Source organism: Equus caballus, chromosome 30, assembly GCF_041296265.1.
Source record: "Equus caballus isolate H_3958 breed thoroughbred chromosome 30, TB-T2T, whole genome shotgun sequence".
In the NCBI taxonomy this organism is placed as follows: Eukaryota; Metazoa; Chordata; class Mammalia; order Perissodactyla; family Equidae; genus Equus; species Equus caballus.
In genome coordinates, this window is record NC_091713.1 from 13,177,707 (window position 1) to 13,197,033 (window position 19,327).

The 19,327-nt window shown below is 44.2% G+C and overlaps 1 protein-coding gene across 2 annotated transcripts in view; it reads left to right on the top strand.

Moving 5' to 3' along the window:
• KIF26B (kinesin family member 26B) overlaps nucleotides 1–19,327 on the top strand; it is a 441,074-nt gene that overhangs the window by 143,097 nt on the left and 278,650 nt on the right. Inside the window, exon 1 of one of the 2 annotated variants that reach the window (XM_023632452.2) lies at nucleotides 19,090–19,245. The exons of the other annotated variant lie outside the window; for it this stretch is intronic. Coding sequence (XP_023488220.1) covers nucleotides 19,159–19,245 — 87 coding nt within the window. The 5' untranslated portion in view covers nucleotides 19,090–19,158. Of the gene's footprint in view, nucleotides 1–19,089; nucleotides 19,246–19,327 lie in introns of those variants that run through there. 2 annotated transcript variants of the gene reach the window in all.

Below are 19,327 nucleotides of genomic sequence, written 5' to 3' on the forward strand. Positions count from 1 at the left end.
CAGTGCTATGTGTCTCACTTCCTGGCTGGCTGACTCGCTGGGGGAGAGCCGAGAGGGAGGCCACAGAGCTGTTGGAGCTCCTGCACTTTCTATAACTTGGCATCCACAGCACCATTTCCCTTCCTTCAGGGTTAACATGACATTTTACTACCTAGATACTGATTTTGTTTTCACTTCAATTTTGGATTTTCAAATTCTTAAGACTGCAGAAAGAGTTGGAAATCCTTTGTTTCCTCTTAAGTGATGAATAAGAATTTGTGCTTAGGAGACCACACCAGGTGACTAAGTAGAAAACATCCCCAGACCCCAGTGCACCTTGGCTGTGTGCATTTAATTGCCTCTGAGCCCTCGGTGGATGGCGTATGGATTGTGTGTGCCTCAGTAGCAGAGCACAGCTTCACACATTTAACCAAGCAAACGGCTTCTTGCCCTCAGTGAGTTTTTATTTCAAGACTAACAACCATTACAAGTCGAAGAAATTAAAAGAGTTAAAGGCATTAGAGTCCATCAGATGGTTTTCTGTATGCAGGGGCCCAAAAAGTACAGAGGTAGTGGTCTTCAGTGTTTTTATATAAAATTGCTCTTTCAAAAAAATATGTTGTCATTTAATTGAGAGTCTTGATGATGTGGATTAAGCAGAGAGGACAGTGTAGATGTGAAAGGATAGCTCTTTCCACAGAGGGAGCTCCTCAGCCTGTGGTCTTTAGTCATTTTGCTTCCTACGTTTCTTCTGAAGTCGCTCCTGTTTTTTCCTATTTTTCCCAAGGACTTGGGGCCCAAGGAGGCTAAAGGGACCATTTCACAATTTCCCAGCCATCTAGGCCAGTTTACCAGGATTAGAACTCAGTGCCTCCCTGGGAGGGGGTGATCCAGCCGAAGGAGGCTTCGATACAAGGAGTAAGGGAGAGATGAAGGGAAGGGAGAGGAGGCGCCAACTTAAAGTGGGATTTGGAGAAGAGTCAGAGATTTAGAGTTTAGATTCATGTTTATTTTGGAAAGAAACAACCATAAATATATATTCCTGGTGTCTGCCTTCACTGTTAGTTTGCTTATGGCTGAATCTGGAAAATGAATTCCTTTGGTATCTTTAGTAAATGAGTTGCTTGGGTGTGATGCATTGGGAGAAGATCGTTCATGTGTTTCACAGGGGGATCATTTGAGATTTAAGATTGGAGCTGGCTACTGACTTTAATGTATAAAAACTGTTAGATATTTAGAAACTTCCATAAAATCTACTTTTTTTCTATCATGATATATGTATTCACGAGAAATAGTTTCCACTTTGCCTCTGCCCTGTGGGGTAATTATTGTCCTATATACATTAAGGTCTGTGTCCAAATCAGCATGATGAAGGCCAATGTGGATATAAATACATAATTTGCGCAAAGTTCTTAAACTTTAGTTTTTTACTTTTAGCAGTAAGTTATAGGTAAGAGAGAAGTCATCTTTGTAATTGACATTTAAACACAAGTTCTTTTCTCCTAATTGATAAGGACCTCATTCATGGCAGCTGCAACATCCAGTTTATTATTCTTGTCAGTGCTTGATGTTTTTGACGGGCCACAAAATCTGAGGTAAAATAGATGTATTTGGGCATGAGATGTTGACTCAGAATTCCTGAAGCTACAGCCTTCCACCTGCAAAGGAGAGGGATTGGCAGAGCTGTGGTTTTGATTTATGTGGTGAAAGTTAGAAAACAAACAAGAAAAACTCTGTCTGCTATCACAGCTCCTGAAGGGAAGTGTTCCAAAAAAATCCAGAATCTTCCTAGGCGTCCCGTCCTCTGTCACAGGATTACAGCGAAGGCCAAGGGGTTCCTTGGCGGAGTCTCCAGGCTGCCTTGGCGTGCTGGTGGGGCTCTGGCCCTGTGCTGCTTAACCAGAACGATTATGCTTTTCAATTTTCGTGATAAAGAGGGCGCCTCAGAGCCCATAAGTCCTCAACTTGCCTCCATCCTTCATCAGCTGGAGTGAAGGTGGAGCCCCAAGCTCGCTCCTGGCGGGAACCCCATTCCTCCCTCTCTCTACCTCATAGCCTCACCCACCACTGCCTGGGAAACATCAGAAGTCAGCACAGCAAGCTCTTTATCCCCGTTTACACCTCTCATCACAGGAAGCCAGGGCCTGGGTAAACCCCCATCTCCCTCCACACACTTCCCCTCCTCGCAACACTTTTTCAATGGAACTCCAAGTCCGTTATCAGAAGGTGCCCCACACCTTCAGCCTCCTTTCTGAAAGGTCGCCTTACCTTCTTTTTCTAACTGTTCTTTGTGATTCTCTCAAGTCCGTCTGCTTTATCTTCCACCCCCCTGACCACTCGACTTGATGCTAGCTCCTCATTGCTGCTTCCACACCATCATCCTTCCTCCTCTCTCAAATCCCCAGCTTTCGCACCTCACGTCATCAGATCATTGTCGTGGTCATCTACCCATCTCTGGTTCACGCCACCTCGTTCCATGGGGATTTCAGCTCCTGGAGTACTACCGCCATACTAACCCTGCTTGTCTGATGGTGCTTTGTGATTTCAGCGTTCTTCTAGATGATCCTTCCAACACCCTCGCCTCTCAGGCCCTGTTGTCCCTACTCCAATGACCTTGTTCTCCACTCTACCTCAGCCGCCATTTCTATCACTATTTGTTGTTAATGCCACAGAGTTGATTCCAACTCCTAGTGACCCTGTGTACAGCACAGCAGAACTCTACCAGGTCTTTTTGCACCATCCTTTTGCCTCTCTCACTCAGTGCTTCACTGCTATTCATAGGGTTTTGATGACCAATTGTTCTGGAAGTGGGTGGCCAGGTCCTCCTTCTTAGTCTGTCTAGTCTGGAAGCTCTGCTGACACCTGTCCACCATGGATGACCCTGCTGGTGTTTGAAATCCCGGTGGCGCAGCTTTCAGCATCACAGCAACACACAGCTGCCGCAGTATGACAACTGACAGATGGGTGGTGTGGTTCCCTGACTGGGAAATGAACCCAGGCTGCATCAGTGAGAGAGCTGAATCTTAACCACTAGACCACCAGGGCCAGCATCCACAACTATGCCCTAGACCTTATTACTGATAATGGCTGATAATGCAGTCATTATCCATAACTGCCCATAATCTCATTTCAATCATCCTATTCTTTGGCCACTATCTCTTTCTTGCTCACTCCTAAAATCTTGACTGCGAATATTCTTCCACTCCTCTGAGGCCTAGAATCAATCCATCCTACCATCCCCCTCTTTCTTACCTACCTCAGTCTTTACTCCCCTCCTTATCTGGTCTAGAGTCCTTGATCATGCATTATAATCATTCCCTTGCTTTAACACCATATAATGTGAACTCCTTTACCCATCTCTCTCTCTTCATCCCTTCATCCTCTCTTATACAAAACTGCAGCCCTGGTAAAATCCACTTCTCCATCTGCTTTGCCCCAGTATACACCCAGTGCACCTGGGTAGAGTGAAGCACAAAACCATGGTGACTATTTTCAGTTTCCTACCGTTAAGCTCAAGTGGCTCTTAGGCCTGGCTGGCAATTGTACTATTCAATCTCCGCTCTCTCTCCTGGTCAACTCTTGTACATCTTCGTCTTTCTGTACAATCTCTGATGCCTCCTTCTCCATCTTCGCTCTCAGCTGAATTTCCACAGGCTCCACCATCTGCCTGTCTTCTCGCCTTCTCACCTGATACCGTGAATGAACTGCTTGTCAGTGTCGAAGGCCAGTCATTCCAGATACCACCCCTTCTGTCTTCTCCAGTGATGCACCCCAGCAGTTTCCCCTTGTTTCTGTACCATTTCTTCCTTCTCTATTGGGTCATTCCTTTTAGAATATAAAAATGCTATTACAGCTCCCAACTTCGGAAAAAATGAAGAGCTCTCTTGACCTTATATCCCCTACTAACTAATGTCCCATTTCTTTGATTGTCTTTGCAGCAAATTTATTTTTTAAAAAAAGACATGTTTGTACTCTGTCTCTAATTTCTCATCTCCACCCTTTCTTGAACTCACTCCATTCAGCTTTGAGTTGCCATCACTCAGCCAAAAGCTCTTGTGAATGTCATCAAGATAAAAATGGTAGATAGATAATATTTGTGATATGATTAATTTTTATGATAGACAATAATTGTGATACGATAATTATTCTACATTCATTCCTTCAGTGAGTTCTTGTTGACCACCTACTATGTGCCAGACACTGTTCTAGATATTTTACAAATATTAGGTTATTATCCCTATTATGTGAATGAGGAAACTGAGAAACAGAGAGATTAACGAATTTGCTCTATACCCCCTACATAGTATACAGTGATGCATTTTCAGTCCTCATTTTACTTGACCTGTCTGTAGTGTTCACCTTTGGATCATTCTCTCCTTGAAATACTTTCTTCATCTTGTTTCCTGAACCTCGCTGTCTGGTTTCTCCTCTTACCTCATTGTCTCCTCCTTCTCATCGCCCCTAAATAAATCCTGGAGAGCTCAGTCATCATGCCTTTTCTCTCTCTCTCTCCCAGTCCCATGACTTTAAATATCATGTATACATCGTTGGCCTCTGAAATGGTCTCTCTAGCCTGGGCTTCATCCCTGAGCTCTAGACCTGATATGCTCCCTGACCTCATCTCAGCCATTTCCCCTCTTCGCTCATCCTGCCCCCACCATGCTGGCCTCCTTGCTGTGTCACGCTCCCACCTCGGGGCCTCATGTGTGGACCTGTCGCCTGCCTGAGATGCTTTCCCCAGATGCCTACTGGGCCTTACAACCTTGCTTCCTTCATGTCTCTGTTCTAGTGTCCCCTCATAGGCCATCTCTGACCACCCGGTGACAAAGCGTCCCTCACTCCAACTCCGAAAGTCCCCTTTTACCTGTCCTACTTTCTTGTTCTCTGTATGTCACCTCAGGACATACCACATGTTTGCTTGTTTAGAAGTAAATTTCTCAGATTGTAGATTGATCCACATTTACAAAGTGCATAAAATAATAAATGTATAAATGAGTCTTCTTGCCTCTTACCTTAAGTTTTAAGACATTTATGAATGTGCCTGAAATTATAATAAAAGATCCCTGAGGGTTTCACAGCATGTTTTCGGTTGGTGGTAACAGCCAGAAAGAGTTTAAATAACAACATTAACAGGTTAGGGTTTTGCTAGAGGACCACAGTATTTTTAAAAGGGAAACTTCAATAATCCAATTTTACTACTTCCCTAAACCTTTGAAATACACAGTTCTCATTAACGTTGAATTATTTACTAGAAAGCCACCTCCCAACCCCCAAAAAACCAACCCTGATACTAACTGCCTAGGGTTTAAAGGTTTTTAATAATGCCTCAATAATATTGGCTTAATGAGTTAGGTTCTAAGAAAAGTAGCCAGGCTAAGTTAACAATAAATCAGGTTATATTATTTGCAGAAAAATCAACTAAAACTCTGCTTGTAAATAATCATGTGGAAAGATCTGGTATTAGTTACCACCATCTACAGCTGGGCTCTATTTTCAGCTCCCAAACACAGTGGAGTTAAAATTGAACATATCTATATTTGAAACTTAAAGAACACAATCTTACCACACACAGGGAAAAAATGGAGCCACGTCTGGCTTTATCTTTTCTGACCTATCTGTTGTGATAAAGTGAGCTGAGAGCAGTTCCCTATCTGTGTGCATGGTCTGGACAAAGAGCTGGACATTGAGTTGGGCGTGGCACTTGTTGATCTTGGCCTTTCTCTGGGGCCAAAGGCTTACCTGGCTGGGCCCTCTTAGGTCCTGTTATTCTGTTATCCCTTTTGATCCTTGGGCCTTGAGCTCCCTAGCTGAAAACTGGTAAGTGCGTTGAATAGGATGTGCCTTATGTCCTGACTAGTCTTCACGTGTTAACATGGGAAAGACTCATTGTTTGTAACAATAACACGTCCCATCTGTAGAGCTCTTCTCAAAGCACTTTTGTGTCTGTGATTCTATTTAATCCTTACATCAATATCAGGGGATAAGTCTTATCCCTGTCTTACTGATCAGGAGACTAAGGCTCAAGAAGATCGAGTGATTTGGCGAAGGCTGTGAAACTAGAAAATGACAAAGCTTGGACTACAACTCAGATATTCATAATTCAAGTTCAGGGCTCTGTTCATCCCATTAACTCCTTCATCAGCTCCCCAGATGAAGAGGAAGGACTATTTTATGTTTTGAATCTTTGATTATAGTGTATTTTGTAATATTCTGTACAGGTTGGGACATGTTTGTTTTCTAACACCTATGAAAGAACCTGGCACAATTAGGTACTTAGTAAGTGTTTGATGAATGAAATTAGTGAATAAAGAGGCAAATGAGTGAATGTATCGATGAATGGATGCACCGCACAAAAATCTATCTTCATTTGTAGTAGAAAATACTACAGGTTAAAGAGTTTTAAAATGTGGCCATGTGTGTGTGGGAGATATGCCCTAAATCTTCCATTTCTTCTGACTACCTATCAATATGGAAGATCCGAATCCAGTTCACACAACATTTCTTAAACATTTCTCAAATTGTATTGAAATCTGTAAACAAAATCAAAATTAAAATCTATTTTTAAGTATGTCCTATGCTCTTATCCTCCCATTCCTACTTCCCCTTTAAAGTTACCTTTAAACGTAGGGAATACCTGGGGTGCAGTTTTGCAGTCTTAGCCCTTGTTGGACTGCACGGATCACTGAGTGGACGTGTCCATGTCTGACTTCTTTAGACTCGCTCCTTAGGAGAACTGATGGAGGCAGGTGGAGGGAATGGATGAGTCTTCTTCCCATGTTTGGAAATCTCAACTCCTGAGCCTGTTAAGCGTATCTCTGCTGCTTCCTCCAGAGCCCCACCCCCAGGGCCATAACACGTCAGAGATTGTGGTTGTGGGGTTGCTGTTGTTTTAAGTTTCTTATGGAATTAGTTTACATGGGTAGACAGTGTACCTGAATGGACTGATTCAAATCTATCTCTTGTTAAAGACAGTCAAAAATCCTTATTTAAGAACATCAAGATAAATTACTAATTTAATGGTATAGCACGTAAATACAGCTGTGCCCGGTCAAATTCTCGGCTCCCATATGTTAGGATGGCTAGAGGCAGCTGTCCTGGACTTCTCACCTCTCTTTCAAATGCTAACTTGGGCTTGTTGTGGTTGAACCTATGTAGAAGCATCTAGAAGGGATCATTCAAAACAGCTTCAGCTTGGCTCAGATCCTCAAGATGCTCTGCCAGCTCTCCCTGCCATGAGGGCCCTCTGTGAAGACCGGAGCCCTTAAAGAGGTTCAGCTTCTCTTGGTGGGGTTGGTAGGGGTGACTGTCACTGAGGAAGATGCCAGGTCATGGTACACACCCATGGTCATGTCCGGAAACGCTTGCCTGCCCAGTAGTAACTCGTGGCCAGGATTATTGAGTAAGGTGGGAATCTGAATTGAGGCTGACTCTCCGACTTTGTGGGTAGGTAAACAGCTGTAGCAACGGGCTTCTCAGGGATGATCGTTATCAATGGAAGCAGACAGAGAGGGATGGTCAACTCGCTGAATAAAGACTTCTTCCCCCTCATGCCCCCGCCAGCCATCCTGCCATATTCAGAGCTGCTTCAGTCATGCTCTGCTCATCCCAGTGACTTTTCAGTTCAGACCTTTTTCGCTTAAGATCATTATGGAAGGAAGAAGGCTGGGAAGTATTGCTGACACTTCCATGATTAATCCATCCTCCTCAAATAAGCAAACACATGTCTAATGATGGATGGTTAAATTCTGGTCCTCTGAACTAATGTCTCATAACTAGGTCTTAGTGCTGTTACTTGTCAGATGTTGCTGGGACTTCCTCTGCCCAAGAGCGTGTTACGTCATCTCTAATGTGTTATGAGTGGAAACAAAAATGTACCACTCAGGTCCTCATCCTCTAAGAGTCTACTCCAGCTGGGGCACTTATGCCCAAAGCCTTTGTGACTTCCCTCCCCAAACCTAACCAGCACGGAGCCTGGCACATAGTCTGTGTGACATAAATGTGGCTTTTGCAGGAACAAAGAAATCTCTGGTCTTCTCTATAATTGTAAGAAATTACATCTTAGAGATGACTTCTTCTTATTGTGGTATTGCTTTTCCTTCTCCAAGAGGGAAACTGCCAAGTTACCATGATGTGAAATCTGGCCAGAGGCTTGAAGTGATTTCATAGTAACAGCAACCTCAGCATGCCTGCAAACCCAGGCCAAGAGGCAGAGATGCATGTGATGGGCTCTGCCAGCAGCCGCCTGAGCCACGAGCCAGATTAGCAGTTTCATGTGGACAAGACCTTGGGTCGCACATCAGCCTTTCCCACCACACTCTTGTAAACAGCTAGTGTGCTCAGCAGTGCCTGTCTCACCAGGAAGGGCAATGGCATGTGTGTCCAGATAGAAGGGAGGCTGGAGGCTGGGGAATGGGGTCCAGGATCTTAACTCTACCAGCGTGTGAGCCTTTAATAGTCATGGGGTTTGTGCCCACCCATGGCATCCTTATACACGTCCACTATGCCCAGCCCAATTGTTAGCCACAACTGAAGAGTCAACATATTAAGAGACTGTGCTTTTGAGAGGTTAGTATTTTCACACTTAAGCGAAACTGAGGTAGATAAGTGCCTGAATTAGCTTCTGGATTTAGAACACCCACCTCTTTGTCCTGTCCAGAGTCCCATGAGAATGGATGAGAAGGAATCGGGGGAAGGGGCTCACAACTGATATTTGGGACAAGACCATTCTTTGTTAAGGGGTTTTTGTCCTGTGCATTCTAAGATATTTAGCAGCATCCGTGGCCTCTACCCACTAGATGTCAGTAGCCCCCTCCCAGTTGTGACAACTAAAAATGTCTGCAGATATTACCAAATGTCCCCTGGGGGTTGAAATCACCAGAGGTTGAGAACCATTGGAGTAGGGAGAGAATTTGCTGGAAATGCATTTGCTTTGTACCTGTAGACTCTGGGCTATGTCCCAAGAGCCATTTATCCTTGTCTTGAACTGTTGTCTAGAAAAAGCAGCAGTCCTCAGCCCTGAGCCTTCAGAGGAGTTACAGTTCATTGAGTGCATGAGGAGCTCTGCATGAAACGGTCAGCTCCTCTCTGAAGGCCACAGCAAGGATTAGGTATCTTTCTACCTCTTTCTTTCTCTCCCTTTCCCATCTCTGTCTCCCTTCCCACCCCTTCCTCTCTGACAATGTATCACGGAATCATCTGGGATGCTTGTTAAAATGCCGATTCCAGAGCCACACTCCCCAGAGATGCTGATACCGAGGATCTGAGAGAGGGCCCGGGATCTGCCTTGTTATGAGCTTCCCAAGTGATTCTGCTGCAGGGGATGGTCTGGAGGCGACACCGTGAGAAACAAGGCCTGGAGGGATGTCAGAACAAACAAGCTCTCCCAGTCCTCTGAGGATGCTAAAACTTGGCATTGAAGAAAAAAAGAAAAGAAAAAGACAACTTTCGTACAAAGCAAAAAGTGATAAGAATCCATAAGAAAGATGAAGCTAATAGCTGTGGGGACCCCTTACCCTGAAAGTGGATTTACTCACTCACTTCTTCATTCATTCATTCAACAAATATTTCCTGAGTGCCCACTACACTTCAGGCCTTGTTCTAGGCACTAAGGATCAGCAGTGAACAAAACAGACCAAAGTCCTGCTCTCATCCAGTTTGTATTTTGCAGGAGGAGACAGACAGTGAATAGACTCCGGAACTATAGAGCATGGCAGAAGGTGACGTTGCTGTAGAGAGAAAGAGAGCAGAGAAGGGGCTTAGGGCAGCGCTGGGGGGAGTTGGCAATTATAATGCAGTGGTCAGGGAAGGCCTCCTTTACAAGGTGATACTTGAGTACCTTGAAGGTGGTGAAAGACAGCCAGGCAGATATCCATAGGGGCAATTTTCCCTGCAGAAGGAAGAGCAAGTAGAGTCGCTGAGGTGGGAGTGGACATTCCTGTTGAGATCGAGGAACAGCAGAAGGCTCTTGTGGCTGGAGCAGAGTGAGTCAGGGAGCAAGCAGCAGGAGCGGAGGTCAGAGAGGCAGCAGGAGGCTGCAAGGTCCAGTGCAAAGACTTTGATTTGACTCTGAGGGAAGTCGGGTGGGAGCCTGGGGAGGATTTGAAGCCCAGGACTGCCAGGATCAGATCTAAGAGTTAAAAGAATCACCCTGGCTGCTGTCTTGAGTAGACTCCAGGGGGCCAAGAGTAGACGTTATCATTACTATTAAAATTATGGCATGGTTTCTGCCTCCTAGGAATTTGCCATGATTGTAGAGATAAAGCACGTACAACTCTAACAAGGAAGTGTTTGCTACGTGATAGAAGTAACTCAGACCAGAGAAGTGCAATGGTGGTCCGGTGGAGGGAATCTCTTCTGAGAGTCAGCCTTCATGGACCAGTTGGGCCTTACGATGGATGAACAAGATTTTCTTTTAGCTTAATGGGTATATAATTGACGTTCAGTAAACTGTACACAGCTAAAGTGTACAATCTGATACGTTTGGACGTATGTATACACCCATGAAATCATTGCCACAATAGCGAACATACTCATCTCCCCAAAAGTTTTCTGGTGGTTTACGAGGCAGGGTGGGAATTATCATTAGGGCAGAAATGGGAGCAAAGGCCCAGGGGCAGGGAAATGCAGGGGCTTCTATGGGACAGAGAGAAGCCCGCTCTGACTGTACTGGAGGGTCACATGGGGACCCTGGAGTGAGATGTCTGCAAGACAGCTTGAAGCAAATTACATGAGGCCCGAAACACTGGGTTGCAAGGATTATGTCACAGGGGAACCAGGGGAAATGTTTAAGTTTGTTGCAGGATATGGTCAAAACAGAGTTCATCTGTTAAAATTTCATCTTGTAAAAACAACAGCAACAACATCAAATTTTAGGTACTTTATCTTCTTGTAGTGAGTTCAAGAAAAAAAGAGCCAAATACATTCTGCAGTATTTCATGCAGACAAGATCAATCAAAGGAAAAAGAAACATTAGGCAGTTTCTTTTCTTTTTTTTTTTTAAGGATTGGCACCTGGGCTAACAACTGATGCCAATCTTTTTTTTTTTTTTCTGCTTTATCTCCCCAACCCCCCCCCTGTACACAGCTGTATATCTTAGTTGCAGGTCCTTCTAGTTGTGGGATGTGGGACGCCACCTCAACGTAGCCTGACGAATGGTGCCATGTCCGCACCCAGGATCCGAACCCTGGGCCACCGCAGGGGAGCGTGCGAACTTAACCACTGGGTCACGGAGCCGGCCCCAGGCAATTTCATAATTAGATAATTAACAGACTCTTTTAATAGTCTTGTACTAATACAACTCCTTACAGATTGAAAATAAATCCATTTGCCACTGGTGGTATATTATAGCCTACACATAAAAAATACATCTAGTCTAGATAATCTTTAATAATTCAAAGGTAAAATTTTAGTGTCGTACTAGAATCTTGATTAGTGCTTTCTATTTGCAAAGTCTAGCACTTTATTTTTGTGTTATGTTGAACATGAACTTTAAAGTTCAGGGAAACATTGTAAATTGGTATCAGGAGTCTACTCTCCCACCCTAAGCTCTTAATCTATTTGTGAATGAATCCTGTTTCCCTAGGGCCAAGGGATAGACTGGAGAGCAAGGTTTTCAGGTTTGAAGGTAGTTGTGCTAATGTGCAATACTCTCTCTCTTTCTCCATCTCCTGAGTAGAGGTTGGCAAGTCCTAGGAGACACTGGCCCTTGATGGCTGTGTGATCCTAATTGAACATCCACCAAGGCCCCTTTGGAGCATTACCCACTCCAGAGGGAGAAGTAAGGAAGACTTTTCAGTTGAGAAGCATCATATTCTCAATTCATGGAAATGAATGACTTTTGGATTATTTCACCTCTTAAAATAGAGAAGGTTGGGAGCCATTCAGTCCATGCTCAGGGATCTCAGCTCAGGAATTCCAGGGACCCATTGTTGTTTTGGTCTCTTTTAAGACAAGCTTGACTTACCCTAAATGTAAGAGGTGGTTAACTGAAGATCATGTTTTCTTCTTTAATATCTCCTCCTCTCTTAATTCTGAAAGTGTTTGCTAAATCCCCCAGGATAAAAGTAAGCCCTAAGATCATCATTGTTGTCATTGTCATCATCATCTGAAGTACTAAATTTACGTATACAAGGTACTGTATTAGATACTGAGAAGTGTAACATAATCACTACCATTTACTTAGCATTTACCAAGGACTAAGTCTGTGATAAACATGTTGCACATATTATCAAACTTAATCCTTACTTAACTCAACAAAGTGGAGACTATTATCAACTTCTGTTTTCACATTGAAGGAGGCTGAAGCTTGGATAGCATTTTTTAAAAAATGCCTCCCAGGGGCTGGCCCCGTGGCCGAGTGGTTAAGTTCGCGTGCTCCGCTGCAGGCAGCCCAGTGTTTCGTTGGTTCGAATCCTGGGCGCGGACGTGGCACTGCGCATCAGACCACGCTGAGGCAGCATCCCACATGCCACAACTAGAAGAACCCACAACGAAGAATACACAACTATGTACCGGGGGGCGTTGGGGAGAAAAAGGAAAAAAATAAAATCTTTAAAAAACAAAAAAATGCCTCCCAATCACACAGCTAATAAGTGATAGAGCCAAGACTCGAAACTTCCATACTCTTAACCAAACATTTTGAAAACAATCAAGAGACCCTGTCCATGCCATCTAGTTGGAAAAGATGAGACATGACATAAAAAAAATTTCTGTGGTCATGATGAGAAATACCTCACCTATTCTTCTATTTAATCAACAGTTTTTCTTTTCCCCCAGGAAGATTAGCCCTGAGCTAAGATCTGTTGCCAATCTTCCTCTCTTTTTCTCTTGAGGTAGATTAGCCCTGAACTAACATCTGTGCCAATCTTCCTCTGCTTTTTTTATATGTGGGTCACCCCCACAGCATGGCTGACAAGTGGTGTAGGTCTGCATTCGGGATCTGATCTGTGAACTCAGATCGCAGAAGCAGAGCGCACTGAACTTAAGTACTATGCCACTGGGTCAGCCCCTCATGAACTTTTCTTAATCACATAAAGTTCTAATTAAAAACTTCCCTTTTCTTTTGAAGCAGATAAGTCTTAGCATCTGCAACACTTTTTCACACGTGGCGGCAAGCAGCCCTGTTAATTGCATCCCGCCTGCATTTGGTGCTTCCAGCAGCCTCACGTGTGGAGCACAATCATTCACACTGGGGCCGACATGCCGTCTGTAATGGGAGCACTTCTCTCTGCTGTAATCCAGGGCTGCATTGCTTAGGCTCAGCACAGTCACTACATTCCAGGTTAATTTGGTTTCTTATGTAGAACAACTTTGGTCTGACATTTAACATTTCTTCCTTTGGCATTTTTGTTTGTTTGTTTTTGGTCTTTCTGAGCTCATTACCAGCATGCCTTTATACTCATTCTTTTTCACATGCTAGGATCAGTGTTCATGTCTAATAACGGTGACAAGCCTTGGGTTCAGATGTGGCCTGGTTGGCCAGAAGGAAGTTTCTGTGCAAGTTTTATATCAACGTAGTGGGTCTGGTGGCCACCTGTGACTTCAGGGCCTGGTCGAGTTGCTGTCACTGCTGTGGTTGTTATTTTGCCTGTCTCAGGCCCCACTTGGAGCAAACTCTAATTATAGCACACCTTGTATCTTCTTTCATGCCCCTTTTTCTCTCAATCACAACTACCTCACTTTGGAGAATCAGCCATGCGTGTGTCCTCTTTGCCCAACAGAGTGAACTGCTCAGGGACTTTCCTCAGTTCACAGAGCACGTTAGTGAGAATGGTGGAGCCCAAGAGGGTGGTCACTGTTGCCCACAAAGAGCAGTGGGACGTCATTACTTGTCAAACAGACTGATTTGTTCCCTGGCTTCCCTCCAAGGTAATCAGATGCCCTTTTGTGCTTCTGGGAACTCTATGAACCACAGGAGTGAAGGATAATGATGTTTAAGTGTCAGTTCTTCTGGGTGGAGTCCACATGACAGCTGGGTGAGCAGAGTCTCACGTGAGGAAGACTCTGGGTTATCATGCCCTTCAAGTCCCCTTGATCCTCCACATCCCGTCAGTCAAGCAGGTGTGGCGATGAGATGTAAAGGCTGAGGGGCTGAGGAGCATGGAGGAACCAGATCTTCCTGAGGAAGAAGTTATGTCCGCTAGTTGGCATTTTGGGCCCATTCTGAGATTTCATGTTTAAATTCTCCTTTCTGCCAATGGCTAATTAAGATTTGGCCAAATTATTTGGCTCTTTCTTCTTCTGAAATTACTGAGGTGAAAAAAATACCGCTTCCTTGAGAGACGTTTGAGTCCAAATATTTGAATGTTTAACTAAGAATGAAAGTATTTGTATTCTTGGATCAGATTCAACTGAGGTTTGCTATCTATTGTTTTGTAAACTTTCAATTTTGCTGTTTCCATTCAAAAAAGAGAATCATTAATATTAACACCTGCCTTTGGGGAGAGAACTGCTGTGAAGAACATTGAGATTCTTGAGAAAGAAAGGACATGGATGAGGAATGTGGCAGGAGGTGGGCAGGGGGCGGGAATGCAAACCCCAGTGTGGAAAGATTATGAGGAGTGTGAGGGTGAATTCCATTGATCTCCTGGGAGGCTGCCCGCTGTGGGGAACAAAACATTGTGTTCTCAGAGTGCTATCCGCCATTCCAGGCCTCATGGGACAGCATTTATGGAGGAAGAAAGCTTAGGAACAAAGTGGAAAGAAACTGCCTTTGAAGAACAGCTTAAATCTTGTTGAGCTTGTCACTAGAGGCCTCTGGAATAATAAACCAGAAGCAAAAATCAACCGGAATTTGTACAGCACACACTCGACGCTGACTCCAGCTGTTGCCTTCCTCACAGGCTTTGGAGGAACACACTCAGAGAACTCTTTTGGCTAAAATGATGTGGAACATCACCCTGTCCTCAAAAGTGGCATTAGCATTTATTGCTGAGCAGCCTATCCCTCAGAGGATGAAATGGGAGAGAAAGCAATGAGGAACATTGGGAAATGGCTTGGTTCACCTGGGCAGTGGTTCTTGTTTTCTTGCTCAAGTTTCACAGACCCTACACCCTCATTCGAAGCCCCTCCTCATGCATTGAAAGCTGGCTGCCAGCTCTTCGAAAATAAGCACACCACCTGGGGGTCTAACCTCTAACACTGCTGGATCAGGTGTGTAGTACCCATCTAGAGTTTTCCTTCAGGTAGGTTTCTCTTGTTTTCTTGCTGATAAGCTGGCCTGACGACAAAAAAAAAATTCTTTGCCTATAAACATTACTTTCTTGGGAAGTTAAGAAAAAGAGTAATAGATTTTGTGTTGAGGTAAGAGATTAGAGAATCTATTCCAATAGTTTAAGGAAGAGTCTGGTAAAAGGATACCCAGATTATGGTTGACCCACATTAGACTCTTTAGCCAGATAGAACAGATATAGTTGGAAAACTATATTAACCTTAGATTTGAAAGTTTGTGTCATGATATTGGTATAATAAGCAGCTAGCCCATTTAGACAAAATAAATGAGAGATGGACCTGTAATAGTGACTAATGGAATAAGAATAGGTTTGGGGACAAATAAAATTAATTTCAAACTGTCATTTGGAGGAGTATATATCTGGGTGATGTTTTCCAGGAGACCTGTGGATAAAAGGCTCAGCGTTCAGGAGGAAGGTCAGGCAGAGGCGGAGATGGTTCCCAGTGACCGGGATGTAGATGGCTGTCGAAGCCATGGGCTTGGATATCGTTACCTAAGGGCAGAGAGATTTAGTCATAACCTCTTAGATCAGTCTGCTGGAAGACATGTGAGTCAATCTGAGAGTCATTAGACTGCGAGAAACCCTCAGGGGATATGGCAGGACACCCATTTTCCTGAAAGGCCCCTAGAAGAAGTAGAAGAGTTATAAAAGGACTGCAAAACCATTTTATGGAGTTTTCTTTGTTCTTTTGTAACTGTCACTAATTGGGCAGATTTCGGTGTCTAAACATTAATTTGTCCCTAACTTTCCTTCTAAGGACCTTTACTAATTTCCTAAGTGTTTTTTTGAATTCTTCTTCAAGGCAGATGTGGAGTCAAAATAATTTTGTATTATTTTTGAAAGATGAGGATGTTTTAGCACTGAACTCTGAAACTTAAAAGTTTAGGATGAAAATGTTGCCCATGAACCAATAGCCCATGTTCATCTGTGCTTAAATAAAAATGAGGACTTTAAAAATAGAGATTCAGCTTGTGCATGGGTTCCCGCTGTGCCCATTTGACTATTTCTTGAGGTCACAAGATGTGACCATACAAATGTCCTAGAGCCCATGAGCTAGGTAGCATGCAAGACTGGATGCTTAATTCATTCCCTCTCCGGGTCCAGCTTTCTTTTGGTACCAGCTAAACCAGTGGGTGGGGGGGGGGGGGTGCCCTGGTCCATCTTCTGGGGCCCCTACCGTCATTTTTGTGTCCATGTCAGGAAAGCTTAGTATGCGTGAGCCATCCGTGGTCTGCAGCTTCCTTTTTTCTTTCTTCCTCTTTATTACCCCTCTGCCTTGAAGCAGTATTCTCTTTATTCCAGCACTTACAGAAAACTGTGTCTGTTGACCATTCCTCTTTGAAGTTTTGAGTTGCACTGAAATATTTATAATATGTGGACAAGCACTTGAAAGGGATTTTCGTTTCCGTAAGATGTGTCTCCTGACTTCCTGAGGCCTTTTGATGATGTGAACTCACATAAGGTTTCAGATCAAGGGTTGCTTAATTTAGGGAACACCTCTTGGACATCAGTCAGCAGTTGCATACTCATTAGAGAATTCATCTCAGCCTTCCTCCGGGTGAGACAGCAGTGCGTCTTTGCTGCTTCCTGGCTGTCTGTGGCATGTTGATCATATTGGTAGTGGCCTCAGCTGCCGTCCTCATGGATGGTTTTGTTGATGCCTCGGGAACCAGGCGGGGAGTCCTGAGCTCCTTGTGTCTAAGTGTGTGTTGATTGGTCCTGGACTAGAGGTGGCAGCAAAGGGACATGGCATTTGGTAGTCCAGGAACCAAGAACTGTCCCTGGATGGTGACCTCACAAAAGACAGGAATTGTTCTCAGGCACCCTCAGATCCTCAGCCTGGTGCAGGGCCTGGCCATCATCCGCTAGCTCTTAAATGTCACAAGTGGAGCAGCACAGAGCATTAGGCTGAGGAAAGAAGGTACTGCTTCAAAGGAGAGAAGCGAAAACCAGGAAGAAAAGAGCAGAGGAGTCTGCGAACCAGGCTCATGCCATTTCTGTGGACTAGGTGTGTCTCTCTTGCTCAGCTGCAGCTCTCAGGGTCAAATCCAGAGTCTGCAGGGATCGAAAATAAACTGTGACATGTGCATGGGACTGCTCTTGTATCTGCCTCCTTACTGTGACACGTCTTCCAGGTGACTGGGCTAACACAAATATTCTAAATAAGCAATTAGTTGGAGGCTTCTTGAAACCAAATAGTTTGGTGCCTTGAAAGCAGAAGCCATGGGTGGAGAATTGCTTTTGAATGCCAGCCTCTGATTTCTCGCACTGTCTCCAATTATGTAGTAGAACGTGGGAATACATAAATGAATTATGAAACAGTGAAAGGATAAAATACCATGTGGTCATTAAAAATCACATTTTCAAGTGACATTTATGGATAAGGGAAAATCCTCATTATGTAATGTTATGTGAAAAAGCAAGACACTATATCTTGGCACATGTAGGGGCCCAAATAAATTCCTTTTGAATAAATGAACATTTCCTCGATGAATGAGGTGAAAACCTTGTATGGCTGTGCAAAAAATATGAGTCCACTGATGAATATGGCTCTTCACCTCTTAAGTGAAAAATCATGGACTGGTGGTCAAGAAGTCTGGGTGTAGTCCAAGCTTTTAACTCTTTTGGAGCTCAGTTTCCTTATCTGAAAACTGAGGTGACAGGCTGCTCCAAAATGGTCCCTAAGGGGCGCTTTTGGGTCCCACATGCTCTGGGTTGTGATTAGAGTCTCTGGGCAAGGCTGCTGTGGTTGAGGACACCACAAGGCCGGTCTCATGTGGTTCACATCACTTCATCAGCGTGACTTCAGCAACCTTGACCTCCTAGTGTTTCCCATCATTTCGTATGACTGTGTTGAGTTTCTACCTCCTGAGCCACTCCTTGCTGCTGCTGTGGAGAGAGGCCTCTTGATTTATTAATCAATTAATCAGTGCATGCTGAGGGGCTGTTCAGGGTAGTTAAACAAGGAAAACAAAATACTGGAGCCATAATCAAGATGGATCGTAATTAAGAGCGACCCTCCCCCCTGCCGATCTTCCTGCCCACCCTGGCTGCCCCCACCCGGCCTCCCTCACCCACAGCTCATCAAACCCGCTCAGCCCTGATGGAACTTCTGCCCCATGAAAGTTGACAGCAAATTTCAGAGGGGCAGATTTTCTGCTAGTATCCAAGAGGAAAATAAGCCTTGAGATAAGCCTCATCAGTTACTTGCAACAATTGTTGAATCTCAAAAGTTCCATCAGGCCCCAAAAATGGCATAGTGGCTCTGTCCATATTTGCAGATACTGTGTTCTCCTGTCCCAATTTCCCTACAAACAGAGTCATGAAGCTGGAAGGACCATACAACAAAGATAGGCCATGGCCTATGTGACACATGGGAGGTTCAGCAAGGCTAAGTAAGTTGTGCAAGGTCACACGGCTATTAGGAGCAGAACTGGAATTAGAACCCAGATATCTTGATACTCAGTTAACACACCTAGTGCTTATTTCCCTGTGCAATCCTGCTTTCCTGTAAAAATTAAAGTAAATGAAAGAAATCATCCTCATTAAATTCATTTTCTGATTTCTTATAGATATGGGCTTCTCAGCTAAAGAATTTTTAATAGTAGTTTTAGATGAAGTTGTAGGGAAAAGTATCTTGGACTGTTTGCCAAGGAGATATTTTTCTTTTAATCAATTGGGATATTGGATACATGGATGCAGGCACGGCCAGCTCACCACGGGGCAAATGGTAAACAGAGTGAATCCGCAGGGCTTTGCTGAGCGGCTGGAGCAGGCTGGCTCTCTGGTCCAGAATCTGTTTAGTTTGGTTTTCTTCCAATGGCACTTTGCACACAGTGCTAGCGAGGCCAGGATTTTCTTAGAATAGAATCTCTGTTCTGGGTCACAAGTGGTTCCTCCATCTGTTACCAACTTTCCGTTGGTCACAGGCAGCTAGGGGCCACATGCAATGGTCCAGAATGACTGCACCCCACTCCTCCTGTCATGCCTGGACAAACGTCTGTGTCTACTTAATGAACACCTTGGGAGGATCCAGGTATGGCAATAATTCTTTAGTGGGAGAAGAATGTGGAATGTTCTTATTTGACTGGTCTGGTGAGGAGGATGCTTAGAAATCT